General features: G+C 39.3%; 1 protein-coding gene across 1 annotated transcript in view; it reads right to left on the bottom strand.

The window, feature by feature from the left end:
* meis2b (Meis homeobox 2b) overlaps nt 1-15,287 on the bottom strand; it is a 34,847-nt gene that overhangs the window by 1,618 nt on the left and 17,942 nt on the right. Inside the window, exons 8-9 of the mRNA XM_032510285.1 lie at nt 6,887-7,026; nt 1,900-1,976 (exon numbers count right to left, since the gene is read on the bottom strand). Coding sequence (XP_032366176.1) covers nt 1,900-1,976; nt 6,887-7,026 — 217 coding nt within the window. The remainder of the gene's footprint in view (nt 1-1,899; nt 1,977-6,886; nt 7,027-15,287) is intronic.

Raw genomic sequence — 15,287 nt, 5'->3', positions numbered from 1 at the left:
CATAATCTGAGGCAAGAAAGTCCTATTTTATTGATTTTGGTTTATCCCTGTAGCCTTAGGCTGTGATGACTAAGCTAACTACTTTGCCAATGTTTTGCCATTATTACATCCACCAAACAGACAGCCCAATATCTGGTGCAATATTATTATAATAATAATAATAATAATAATACTTTAGTAGTCCTGCAAGGGGAAATTCAAATTTACACTCTGTTGTTATTACACACATTACACACAGACCTGAATTACACACACATGCTCAGTACCTATAAATGCACTAATGAAGAGATGTCAGAGTGAGGGGGCTGCCCATGGAAAGGTGCCCCGAGAAGTTGGGGGTTTGGTATCTTGCTCAAGAGCACCTTGGCAGTGCCCAGGAGGTGAACTGGCACCTCTCCAGCTATCAGTCCACCACCATACTTTGCAATATATTTATTGTACACTGTCCCTGTTTTAAATTAACCAATAAAGAAATGTCGCAAGTCACCCCTGACGACTCGACTGGAGGCAAACGTCAGGAAATATTGTGGGGCGTGAGCTTCATCGTCTGTAGTATATTGCCTATGCAAATTACAATTTACATTGATTGCGTTATAAGACAAAACGTGTCTACGTTGATTATAGCGCCCCGTTATGGCCAATTTTCCCTAAAATTGCTAAAGAGCCTTAAATCAGCATGATGAATAAGCCTTACAAGTTTCACGTTGATAGCCATTACTGCAGCAGAGAAATTGCAATTGCAAATGTTATTAGCAAATTAACAAAACGGATCTACATTGATTATAGCGCCCCCTAAATGTCGATCTTCATCAAGTTTTATACAGAGCCTCAGAGTGAAATGTCAAACAATAATACCAAGTCTTGCTATGATACCTATTAATTTGGCTGAGATATGCTAAAGTTTGTGTTTTGTGGCTAGCTACAAACATTTGTTTGGTTTTAAATTATGCATAGTTTAACATAGCTAAATTCTTTTGATATATTTTTTCAGGTAGGTCCGGAGATGCTACATACCAAGTTTATGCAGATTGGTATCACGGTCTAGGAGGAGTTCAAAAAGGTAAGTTCAAGATAAATCACGATATTTCTTGCCTACAAGTCTAGTCAGAAATGTGCGTGGCCTATTTCAGGAGAATCATCTGAATTCAGGGAACATGATGAATGTATAGGAGTTATAGCGAAATAATGGCCTATCCTCACCAAATTTAGTACAGAGCAGGTGATAGGAATACCAAGTTTTGCATTGATAGCAATTAATTTGTTCATATTCAAGTTCATGTTTGGTAGCTAGCTACAAAAATTTTAATTGCGCATAGTTTAACATTTTAACATTTTAGTCAGGTTCATGTGGAGATGCTACATACCAGGTTTCATGCATATTGGTCAGAATATTTTCACTTAGGCACCGGCCCATCAGACACCACCTACCAAGAGCCTGGGCCTGTCCGAGGTTTCTTCCTAAAATTGAGTTTTTCCTCGCCACTGTTGCTTGCTCTGGAGGGAACTACTAGACTGTTGGGTCCTTGGAAATTATGTGGTCTAGACCTACTTTACCTGTAAAGTGTCTCAAGATAACGCTTGTTATGAATTTATACTATAAATCAAATAAAATTGAATAGAATTAATCATGCTGTCTAATCAGCATCTTGATATGCCACACCTGTGAGGTGGATGGATTATCTCGGCGAAGGAGAAGTGCTCACTAACACAGATTTAGACAGATTTGTGAACAATGTTTGAAATAAGCCTTTTGTATACATAGAAAAAGTCTTAGATCTTTGAGTTCAGCTCATGAAAAATAGGGTCAAAAACAAAAGTGTTGTGTTTGTAATTTTTCTCAAAGAGACAGTGCGTGTACACGTGGTGAGGACAGTCAAATCTGGCATTAGAGTGACTTACCAGTTGTTCACTTGAAGAATGGTGAGGCCTGTGTCTTGTGCTAGCTGCTTTTTCTGTTCCTCTGAGGGATACGGGTGCTGTGAGTAACAAAAAGATAGAACATTCAATTAATAAATGTCAAGGCTCGAGACAAAAACAGCTGGCTTTCATTTAGGGGTGTATAGGTCCAATTTGCCTTAAAGTGCAAGCTCTTGTACTATAAGGTAAAATTCCCACTGAGGAAGTGTAATCATATTTTGTGCCGGCTCTCCCACTCCTGAACGTGAGTGCACAAGTTGGCTCTGGAAAAACAAAGGCTGACCACAATTTGGCCCCCTAAACACTTCATGCCAAAAGCACGTGCCATTGTGTGACAGTATTTAACATTATTTCACATTGTTTGACGACCGATCGGGTGGGATATAAAGAGGGACAATGGTGGCTTTTGTTTGGGGCCTCAATAAGGTTAGGTCCCCTGTCCCCCCCCAACCCCTCCCCGTCTTGCTCCATCTCCTTGTCCTTGATCCCTTCACTGGTTCTGTGTGTGTTAGAGTGTGTGTGTATGTGCGTGTGTGTGTGTGTGAGACAGTAAGATGAGGACGGCAGATGGTAGACAGAGGTGATCCTTGTACCCCTTGAGCAGGGTCGCAGGACAGTCCCCATTCTGCTGCTGTCAGCCGCCTCCTGTGGTCATCAGTGAAGGATGAGCTTCTAAGCACTTCATTTTTAAACTGCCTTTCAGGCTAAGTGCACACACACACACGCACACATGCACATATATAACAATAGTGACACCAGGTGCAAAAATGCACATACAAATGTTGATTTGGATACACACACACATAAACTAGTCAAGTGACAGATTACTCTACACTTTGCCCTCAAATCAAAGCTGTATACCACAGACAGACAAAAGAAAAATAAATCCCTCCTGCCCATCTCTCTACAGTCTCCATTTCACATGAGACCAAAGCCCATGACATGATCTTCACCAGAGGGAGTCTCGTTTTGATTCAGCAAATGATCACTCACAGAAAACCATGTATTGATCCCTCTTTTATAACAGGCTACAAAATCATCAACCAAAAGATCAAGTAAAACTGCAAACAGCATTTGACAGGCCCTCGCTCCTCCGCACGTGTTGGGGTTATTGGTTGACGCCGCTCCTTGCGGGAGTGCAGACGCCGCTCATTGCAAGAGTGCATTTGCGCGGCACTCAGACACTGCAAACCGTCCCCAATGAAAAGGGAACACTCTGCTGTTCACTGATACCTCACACAAGACTCTACGTCATACTGGCTCACTATCACCTGTAGACCACACATGATGTTTGTCATATGAAGCTGATTTCCTTTTGCCAGCAGGGGGTGCTATGACCAAAAGTCAATTTTTGCCTGTCGATGTCCTCAGGCCTGTACTCTTGAGAAATTTCGGCCAATTTGGACAACGTCAACAGAAGTAACAACAACTTCTTCGTTCATTGATAAATGCTCAAAATGGCCACCACGCCCACACTGTTGGACAAAAACTCAAGCTTTTAATACCTTTTCTTCAAATTTTAAGTCGATCAGATGAAATCTCTTGGAGGAGTTTGTTAAAGTATAGCACCTTGACTTTAAGGCCTACTTCCTGTTGCCTCTAGACTTTGAGCCAATATCGGCCTGTAGATGTCCTCATGGTTGGACTCTAATGAATCCTAAAAAGTATCGAGCCAATTGGTTAATGTACACTCAAGTTACACCCACTTCCTGTTTCAATGGCGAAATGCACAAAATGACCGTCATAGGTTGTTTTATCACACAGACCAATGCCCAATGCCCAAAATCTCCATAATTTCAAACTTTCAATTAAAAATGACAGACTTCCTGTTGTGTTAAGGGTATGACTCTTGTTAGCTTTTTTGTACGTCTTGACATGCACATATGCACAAATCATTTCATATGTACGTTTACCACGTTTCGTTAGTTTACGTTAAACGTACTGCAGGGGTTCTAATTTTTTTTTTTTTGTAGAAAATGGCTTGCCAGCGCCGGCAAGCCATTTTTGTGCGCCATTTCCAAAACTCTTAAAATATGTAAATTGTCACCAGGCTTGATTTTGGTGAGTTTTTGAGTTTGTTAAGCCACTTAAAAAGGCAAGAAAAAAGGCAGGGAAAAAGTAAGAAAGAAGGAACAATAATTCCTTTAATTTCAATAGCGCTCAGACCATAATAATCTAATAAAAAAAAACACTTAAAAAGTGCACAAATTACTAGAGCTCACTCAAGGAGCAAAGCTATACATTGAATTTCCCAAAGCATAAGCTATTTCTAAGCCTTTCACTCCGGCCAGCCGAACTTGAGTCACTTTACAGTTGTGTTGATATTTCAAACCTGGTTTTATGGTTTTGTTTTCATGTATGCTACTGTATACACTGTAACACTGTACGTATAATCTTTATAGATAGTATACACAGTATACATTTATATACATAGTAAAACAATTAAAATCAATCAGAATTTGATTTATTGCAAAGTAGGTTTTCTCGTACAAGGAATTCACTTTGATATTTTGGTGCATTGATAAGAAATGCCTTACAAGATATCTTATAAACAATCACTGCAGGCTCTGGATGAGAATTTACCTGTGTTTGTGTGTGTGTGTGTGTGTGTGTGTGTGTGTGTGTGTGTGTGTGTGTGTGTGTGTCTGTGTGTGTGTGTGTGTGTAATTAATCACTAGAAAATGAGGGTTGACTCAGCACCCAAAACCATGAAAATCTGGAATTGTTCAAACAAAGTTTTTTAAGTGTGTTATGAGTTTTTCTGCCTGAGGGAGGTTTCAGTCACTTTGTATGTTGGGGGATTATCTCCAAACTGCTGAGAGGCCCTTTGTTGCATCCAGTTTTCCAAAAGCAAGAGAAAAGTACAGGCTGGCTGTCTTCTGGGAATCTAGTAAGGTCAGAAGAAGTCTAGTCAGTAACTCACAATTACCAATCTATTTTTTTCATTTCAATTTCAGGCATTTTATTAAGGATTGATTATAGCCTGGTTTATTAGTGTTAAATTACCGTAGTGATTACAATTCAAAATTCCTTGTTGTTTTATTGAGATGATATTTGATCTCTCGCCCCTCTCCTCTCTCTTCCTATCGCTTCCTGCAGGTGTTTCTGGCTGTGGAGCTGTGGAGTCTGGATCTGTGGTTAGAGTCACCTGCTGCCTCCATGTTCCTGCTCAACACCCTCTGCTACAATTCTCCATGTCTCTTTCTCTGTCTCTCTCTCTCTCTCACCCCCAACCGGTTGAGGCAGATGACCGCCCACCCTGAGCCATGGTTCTGCTCGAGGTTTCTGCGTCTTAAAAGGACATTTTTCCTTGCCTCTGTCACCTAGTGATTGGTGGAAATTGTTGGGTTTCTGTAAATAACATCACAGAGTATGGTGTAGACCTGCTCTTTTATGAAAAGTGCAATGAAGTAACTGTTGTTGTGATTTGGCGTTATAAAAAAAAAAGGAATTTAATTGAATTGAATAGTGTATATGCAACAGGTTATTGTGAATGTTGGTTGCTCTATTTTGCATGTATAGAGATTTACACAAAAAACATGTTTATAATTGCATTTGGTAAGATTATGATTTCATATCAAATTAATGCAAAGGCTTACTTAATGAATTTTGTGCTAAAGCGATTGAGAAAAACTGTAACACTAATAGAATTACATTGAAAACACAAGTGCCCTGATGATATGATAAGTTTAATTCCATATATTCAGACTTTCATACCATATACCCAGACTTTAGTTCAATATCCTCAAATTTTATTTAATATATGTAGACTTTCATTCAATATTCTCCACTTTCGTTCCAATTCAATATTTTCAAGTTTAAGATAGTACCAGTCAATGTTGGAATAAACCATTTAACTATGCAGACTACTTACTTTTATGGGAGAAGCACAAATAACCAGGAAAAATTATCAAAACAAAAACTCTGCTATCCGGGCAAGCAAAAAAACTTTAAAAAGCTTTTATATCGTCTTGGTTAGATTAATGCAATTTATTATATTCAGAGTGAAGCCAAATAACAATCTCACGCCTTCAGTTAGTACAAAACAAAGTTGCTTGTTTTTTAAAAAATACTTAAAGACAAGATCATATTACTACTCTTGCAGCCTATTCTGGTCAGCTTTAAGTTTTAGGGTTAATCTAAAGTATTTACTGATTATTTTTACAGCACTTCATGGTCACAGATGCCAGAACAGTTACGACCAAGCTAATGGTCCAATAATGAATAATATAATGAATTAAAACCTTTCACAGCTGCTTTCTCTATAGCTTCCACAGAAGGGGATCTTTTAAGGGTCTTCCAAATGGACAACAAAAGCAGGAGGCTACAGCTAGTTGTGGACAGAACCCCCCCCCCAACAGCCTACCAACCGCGGGCCTCACACTGCAACATCTGACAAAACATAATCCCGCTCTTTTCACACCCTCAACGACTGATGAATGCTTGATCGCTTGGGTGTTGCAATAGGCCTTTCAGAGGCCAAAGTCCCCTTGCACACTTTTCATAGACACATCCTACCATTGCAAACACTTGTGCTTAACAAATTAGGCCTGAAACGGAATGGGGAACAGAGAGGAGATAACTCAATTATCCTTCTTTTTCATCCGGAAAATCTAAAGGTGAGCTTTGTCAAGGAAGGGATTACTCCAACTACAGGACCTGTATGGGCCTTTCACAAACTAAACAACTGAGACACAGCGCTGTGGAGTAAGGTTTGGCTACGCCCCAGACACATTTTGGGATATGAGAAGAAAAATAACACTCTGGGCTGTCTGCATTTCTGTAAACCAATCACAATTGTCTTGCGGCACTATGCTCCGGAAGCAGCAACGGTGGCTCTACAAAATTGTCTCAGGAAGAAACTTGTTTTAGGGGAACATTTGCTCCCTTTGAAATCTATTAAAAGCCATAGCTAGATGTTGCTTGTACAGAAAAGCAATTTAACAGGATCAAGGGTAGATTCCCTTACCGTTAGGTGCTGGAAGAGCCATGCTCTCATTATATTTGTTGCTACTTTCGGGAAAATGCCTCGTTTCTTCTGCCTTTTCTTGTCTTGGTCATCCTCGTCGCCTGTGCCTGGTGATGCCAGGCTGTTGTCGAGGGCATCTCCTGCAATCAGAGACAAGAGGAGTGACATTATGAGTAAGCATTAGCGTGGCCCTCATTCTCTTCCGTGAAAATGTGGTGCTAAAGGGCAGACAGAGGAAGAATTTTTTCCTCTGTGGCACAGCAGCACAAGATTCTTACTTTCACCTCGCTTGACTCCCTGGCCGTTGGATAATGAAGAGGAGTTTGTAGTGTGGGAGCTCAATAAAACCAAGAACTATTAATTCAATCTGAGCCACGCGTTTGACATGCGGTAATGACTGCAGGAGCTGTGTGCCTGAAATAAAATAATGAGCATTAAAACTGCTGTCGGACTCAGTGCTATGTACTGATATTTATGTGTGACCACTGTTTGAAGTAAGACTAAACGTTTGTTATAACTAAAGAGAGGATAACAAAACAAAAGCCTAGCCTGTGAATGAAGTATGAACCCAATAACATCAAACCATGTGCTGTTTGAAGTAGGAAACATGCTGTTATTTTGGGGTACTGAGGCAAAATGTAGGGGGTGTGAATGGGTGGGTGTCTTTATGTTCATTGATTGACTGACCCCCTCCAACTAAGAACAGCAGTGTTGGATTTAATATCAGGCTATGGATCCTACCATTACCAGCATCCCTGTTTGATTCCAGCAGGAAGCTGCCATGGATCATGGCAGGAAGCTTCCTTTTAGCCCCTGATAGCTACCTCACTCCATTTGCAACAACAAGGAGCAATCTGCAACCTCTCCCTCTTTGCCATTAATTGTGCATCACGCAAGATGATTTACTTTTAACAGTGGTGGTTATTTTTCTTGCCCTTGAGGCAGAGAAGCCTTGAAAGCTTGCCTGGAGGGCATGTGAATAATGCATCTGAGTGACTCCTCCCCCGAGGCTTGACAGGAACCCTACTTTTCTTAAGATTTGCCCTAGCATGTCTTTTTGTTTTTAGAGATGCATCAATCAAATGTGCCTATATGAGCCATATTCATGCATAAATATTTCAGCTAATGAATATTGACATTAAAAAGGATGTGCTCTAGGGTTGTAGGCTCGGGGGGTTGTGGGATTTTTGATGGATGGTGTCCAGCTCTGCATCACAGACAGAGTACAGGGTTCACACTGCCTTTGTTCATTACTTTTCACTTTGTTTAGTCTTACCCCTCTCTTCAGCCTGTCAATTAAATCACTTCTTTCTAGGCAAATGTTCCCTCAGATGGTGGAAAGTTTGAGATCAAGTATAGGCATGTCATCTTCCTTCAAAGCACAATGACAACTCAGTCTAATTATAAGTCCATAGTAATCTAGCAAAATTAACATTAACAATTTAAAAGAAAAGAAAACTGATAAGACTTGTGCATCTCTATTGCTGAAAGAAAAAGGGCAAGTCTATTTAATATAAAATGAGGAATCAAAGAGCAGCTTTAATAATAAACAAAGACTTGAGTATTTTAAATCATCAGATTATGAAGCTACAGTTCACGTTGTAAAAAAAAAAAATCCAAAAAAGTTAGAGAGGAAAAAAAAAGGAAAAGAGGTCTCACTCTGCCTAATTATATCTAAGTAAGGCACACTGGTCTCCCCCTCAAACCCCATCCTTGACACCCCACCCTAGTCCACCTCCTCTGCTCTCCTCATCCCTCTTTCTTCTGCTCCAGAGAGGGGAAAGCCGCAGGGCAGATCTTCTGCTACACTAATCGTTAGTGACTGTTCCCCGGCAACTCGGCCAATCTAACCAGTGTGTGACGGTGCAGTCTCAAAGTCATACACCCGTGCAAGTCTCCCATGCCCCCCTCCCCCCACCCCTGCCCCCTCTTGTCTCTTTCTTTGCCTGCCAGTATCTGCACAGTAGATGAGAGAGGGTAGATGGAGGGGTGGGCAATACCGCAGGGATGGCTGGAATATTGCCCTGGAGCTAAGAAGAAACCCATAAACAAACAAACACACACACACACACACACACACACACACACACACACACACACACACACACACATCCACAAAACAGCCCCCTAAGATATAAAGAGTCTTCTTTTCTATCCCCTTCTACCTCTGCTATTCAATTACGCTCAACGCTGTTCAGCCTGTATTGTTATAGACTTAAACCTATGTAAACTATTTAGGCCATTCCAACTCAGCCTTAATTGCTTATTTTTCATTTATAGTATGCTCCTTCTTGCATTCACACACGGCTGAAATCTCCATCTTACTTTGCAACAGTTGCCTAAGGTGGTAGTATAACACTGGAAGATAGACCTTCCCTCTCACTTAAAGAGATTTGTGGCCCAATCATTTTGTATGTATACAGTCTCCTTCATTACTGTTGTATTATTTTAATTTAATTTAGATATGATTAAATACTTATTGATGTATTCTGTATTCTAATTATTAATTTCCCCAATACTGTTGATGCCCATGCACTACATGTGTGTACATGTGCGTAATCTTTGATTGGGGAATTGGAAAATGTATATTTTTCAAATTTATTTTTATTTTCTCTCACATCTCCTCCTCCATAGCCTCTGCTTTCTATAGGTCCGGGGCTGTTATTGCTGTTGATGTTGTCTGTGAATGACGTTTCCATAAGACAGCACAGAGAAGCTAGCAGAACTGATAGCAGCTTTTTCAGCAGCTGGTTTTGAAGCAAAACCAATGCCTGTCTAATGAGTTGAGCAGGGCCTGATCCATCATCAGTGACACTTTGGGGCTCTTCCCCTTATTAGACATGATACACATCTCTAAATGGAGTAGTCTGGAAGGTTTCCAAGACAAGAAAAATCCTGCATGTGGGAAAGTGACTACGACGATTAGAAGCTGTTATTGGGAAAAGCACTCTTTAAAACGGTTTGAAGATGATCATTTGCAGTTGTGGTTTATCAAATTAAACATGAAGTGCACCTGACTCAAGTAGGCTACAGTCTAGTAAAAATGTAATTTGGGCAAACCTGTGAAAACACAGCAGGCTTGTCAGCTTTTAACGCAATAACAATGTCAATATTTTACCTAAGAAGCCGTCTGTTTTATGTTTAAAAGATTGGTTCGTAAAACAACAATTAAAAAATATAGATTTTCTCACTTAAAGGTGGAGTCAGCCATTCTGGATAAAGATTGTTGATTTTTGAACTCGACACCTAAACAAATACATCCCTCCTGTAAGTCCTCCTTCAGTAGCTTTGCCCCCCAAAGTCATGAATTGCATTGCCAAGGGAACTCCAAACAACACTAACAACTAAGCTAGATGACCAAAGCAGAAATATGGCAATATTTAGAGTTCGTTGCCAAAGGGTTAGTAAGCCTCAATAACTTTACACGGAGATACATGACATACGTATATATATATATATATATATATATATATATATATATATATATATATATATATATATATATATATATATATATATACATATATACATATATGTATACCCAGTTTGCAAGGTAATATTGTTATTCGCATTTCATTACTATCATGATGTAGCTTTGTTTGTCGTGAGTGAGCATGTGGAAGAGACACTTACAATTTAACAGACTCCAGAAAAAAGCATTTTGGACAATAAACAACAAAGATCAGGAATCTACCAAACTCATCAAACATTGTATAAACATTGTTAATATTGTATTTCATTTTCAAGATGTTGACCAATTAACTTCAACTTCACTGTAGTGCATATTTGTGGAATTTATGATCTAATCTGCATGGTGTTCACAGTGAAATAAATCAGTACTTATTAAATGTGTTGTCACATTAAGCCAAACACTGGTTTAGTGATTGGATATATATAGTAACTTATAATGCAAACAATGCCATTGAATGGATATAAATATATATAGCCATACTGCACGGCATTACTGCATTAACTGCAATGCTGTATACAGGTTCTACAGTAAGTATTTGTTAGTACAATAATGCTATAAAAACTACTGAATTTTTTCCTAGTGATTACATTTCATGTAATCACTCATTAAATATAATAATAATAATAATAATAATAATAATAATAATAAATACATAACTACATAAATAAAAAATAAAAATAAATAAATAATAATAATAATAATAATAAAAACTATATAAAATTAAATTAAAAATAAAAATAAATTAAATGATATTAATGTACATTCTCAGAGCTATGCATCAAAATTACCTCAAACATACATACAAAACAAGTACAAGTAGTAACAATAAGAGGTTTCTCATACTTCAGGCAGTACTTTAAGATTCTCAAAATATGTCACAATGGGTTGCCATTTTAAGTCAAATTTCTGGACTGAACCTTTTAATGTAAATTTGATTTTTTCTAGTTTAAGAAAAAATAAAACATCCCTTAACCATGCGGCCATTGCTGGTGGAGTAGCGGATGTCCAAACCAATAAGATCCTACGACGGGCAAGTGATGTAAAGGCAACAATGTCCGATTGGACCAGAGTTAAATTTAAGCTCTTATTTGAAATACCAAATATTGCAATCAACGGGCAGGGCTTAATTTAAATTTTTATGACTTCTGATAAAGTTTGGAAAACAGATGACAAAAATTAATTTAGACGGGGGCACAACCAAAAGGTGTGTGTTAAATCAGCTGGAGAGAGGGAACATCTATTACAACTCCCGTCCGTTCCCGGATATATATCTGCTAACCTAGCCCTACTGAAATGAGCCCTATGCACTACTTTAAACTGAATGAGCTCCAAGCGTGCACAGGATGAAGATGAGTTAATCCTTTGCAGTGCATCCTCCCAAAGTATGTCCGACAACTCAGCCAACAACTCCCCATCCCACCGGATCTTAATTTTTGAAAGGTCATGGTTTTCCAGAGACAGTAATTGAGAATATAACCTTGATATCAGTCCTTTTTTTGGATAGAGGAGGGTAATTTTCTTACGTTTTTCTTACCCTTAACAGTCTTTACGAACCTTTCCAGTCTGGTTTTGGCCCCTCCCATAGTACTGTAACTGCCCTAATAAAAAACACCAATGACCTCCCCGTAGCTGCTGATTCCGGACTCATCTCTATCATCATCCTCCTCGATCTTAGTGCGGCCTTTGATACCATTTCTCACTCCATTCTCCTCAATAGACTATCTTCTCTCTGCATCTCTCACACCCCTCCTGACTGGTTACCCTCATATCACTCCGACCGCACTCTGTTTATACAACTCAAATCTTTCACATCCCACCCTTCGCCTGTTACTACTGGCGTCCCTTAAGGTTCAGTTCTTGGTCCCCTCCTTTTCATCACCTACCTACTTCCCCTTGGCAATATTTTCCGCAATCAACATTCATTTGTTCATTGTTACGCAGACGACACCCAGCTCTATTTATCCAGCAAACCCACCTCCTCGCTCCCCCCCTTGTCCCTTAATAACTGCTTACTTGAAATTAAAGACTGGTTCACCTCAAACTTCCTTAAACTATACAGTGATAAAACCAAACTCCTCCTCGTAGCCACCAAATCCACCCTATCCAAAATCAATAGTTTCACTCTACCAATTGACAACTCCTTGGTCTCCCCTTCCCCTCAGGTCAAGAGTCTGGGCGTAATCCTCGACTCCTCCCTTTCCTTTCAGTCACACATAAATAATATCTGCCGGTCTGCATACTTCCACCTACGCAACATTAACCACCTCCGTCCCTCCCTTACCACTCACACTGCCTCCATCCTTATCCACAGACTTATCACCTCCCGCCTTGACTACAGTAACTCCCTTCTTTTTGGCCTTCCTCAAAAATCTCTCCATAAACTTCAACTTCTTCAGAACTCAGCAGCTCATGTCATCACCAGAACCCCCTCTTTTCATCATATAACCCCTGTCCTTCAGCAGCTCCATTGGCTTCCAGTTCAATTCAGAATACAATTTTTTTTTTTTTTATAATAACTGTTTATACTTTTCTGTTCCCTGTATCTGTCTTTTATTGTCTGTAAAGTGGCCTTGAGTGCTTAGAAAGGCGCTGTTAAATAAAATGTATTATTATTATTATTATTATTTTTATTTCTTCCCACCGGGAAAGAAGGTAACAGTGCTTTGACACAGTGACGGATCTGGAGATATCTAAAAAAAAGGAAAGCGTAATGTTTATTCTAAGATATTTGAAACCAGAATGTGTTAAGTGGAATTGGACTGCTTCTTGTTTAATATGCATTGCCAAGTCGTCAATGGGGAAGCATTTGCTTTTCTGATAATTGAGTTTGTAGCCAGAAAAAGACCCAAAATTGTTCAATAGTGAAACAATTACTGGGGCGCCAGTTTCTGGATTGCTTACATAAATCAAGAGATCGTCTACATACAGATAGACGTGATGTTCCTTGTTCCCACGCTTAACCCCCCGCAATAACGACAACGACTTCAATGCGATCAAAAGAGGCTCAATTACCACTGCGTGTCCCATGTGACAGAGGGAAACATTTAGAATGAGACTGATTAGTTTGAATACATGCTTGCGGGGACAAATACAGCAGACGAATCCCTGCCAAAAACCTGTCACCGAACCCAAACTTCTCCAATACGCCAAACAAGTATTTCCACTCCACCCGATCAAAGGCCTTTTCCGCGTCTAGAGAGATTACAGCTTTGGCAGTCAATGAGGGATCATGTTAGTAAGTCGGCAAATATTTAAAAAAGAGTGGCAACCCTTTATAAAACCAGTCTGGTCTTAAGAGATTACTTTAGGGAGAACGGATTCTAAACGATATGCCATCACCTTGGCTAAAAGTTTTACATCAACGTTTAGGAGGGAGATAGGATGGTAAGAGCCACAGTCAGTAGGGTCTTTGTCCTTTTTGAGGAGTAGTGTAATTTTAGCTTGTGTGAGAGGGTTGGGGGCAAAATACCATTTCCCAATGATTTGTTAAATACTTCTAGCATAATAGGCGCAAGTTTATCTTTAAATTTCTTTAAAAATTCTGGGGGGTAACCGTCAGGTCCTGGAGATTTACCAGTTTGCATGTCTCCAATGGCTGTAATAACAATGACTGTGTAAGCGGTTGGTCACCCTTCCCCGTCTCCTGGCTCAATAGTATGTAACTCTAAACTATCTAAGAAACTGTTCATATTTGTAACATCTGATGGGAATTCAGACATGTAAAGTGTAGAGTAAAATGTTGCAAAAGTATTGATTTCCTTTGGGTTGGTGACAATATTTTGACCTGATCTCTCACTTGGCTGTATGAGCCGTGAAGCAGCCTGACATTTCAGCTGGTGAGCCAGCAATCAACGAGCTTTTTCACCGTACTCATAGTAAATGAGTAAATGGTCCGCAGTAGTAAGTATTCAGCCTGGTTGGTGGTTAGAAGATTTAGCTTAGACTGTAAAGCTATCCGTTCTTTATATAATTCTGGGGAGGGACTTTCAGAGTATTTGCGGTCTAAGTTAAAAACTGAATTTGTCAAGTTTTGTATTTGTTTGCGGCGTTCCTTATTGTCATGTGCTACATAGGAGATAATTTGTCCTCTGAAGTACGCTTTTAAGGTTTCCCAAAGTAGAGAATATGATATACCTTCCTTTTTGTTTACTTCAAGAAAAGTATCTATATGAGTAGCCACATGTTCACAAAAATTCTCATTCGAAAGCAGCAGGGAATTGAGTCTCCAGAAGGATTGCTCTCTAACGTTCAGAGTGAAAGAAAGTGGTGAATGATCTGAAATGATGATGGCCAAGTATTCAACCGATACCACTGCGAGGATGAAAGAGCTATCTATAAAAAAGTAATCTATCCTTGAGAAATAATGGTGGACATGAGAAAAAAAAGAGAATTTTTTTGGAGTTCCATTTTGTCTCATAAAGTCTGAAAAGACCCTTGACATTGTAGAAGGTGAAACAGATTTAGGGCTAGATTTATCGAGCAATGGGTCAATTGTACAATTAAGATCTCCTGCAAGGATCAGTCTATGTGTATCTAAATAAGGGAGAGATGATAGGAGCTTTTTGGCAAATTCAGTATCATCCCAGTTAGGGGCATAAACATTCACCAAAAGAACGGTTGTTTGGGGTAGGAGGCCCAAGACAATGACATATTGACCATTGGGGTCTGCAATTATTGTATTTGGTGAGAACTGAATTTGTTTATTAATCAAAATTGCCACCCCTCGAGATCTGTAATTAAGTTTGGAATGGGAAATATTATTAACCCATGCTTTACGGAGTCTGGTGTGGTCTTCTAACCTTAAATGTGTCTCCTGCATTAACAAAACATCAGTATCAAATCGTTTAAGATGGAAAAAAATCCTAGAACGTTTCACAGGACCATTCATCCCCTTAACATTCCAGGACACAAACCTAACTGCAGCTCCTC

The sequence above is a fragment of the Etheostoma spectabile genome, unplaced genomic scaffold (assembly GCF_008692095.1).
Source record: "Etheostoma spectabile isolate EspeVRDwgs_2016 unplaced genomic scaffold, UIUC_Espe_1.0 scaffold00569390, whole genome shotgun sequence".
NCBI classification, from domain to species: domain Eukaryota; kingdom Metazoa; phylum Chordata; class Actinopteri; order Perciformes; family Percidae; genus Etheostoma; species Etheostoma spectabile.
Note: the sequence above shows the minus strand (reverse complement) of the source record. Positions and strands in the feature narration are given on the sequence as shown.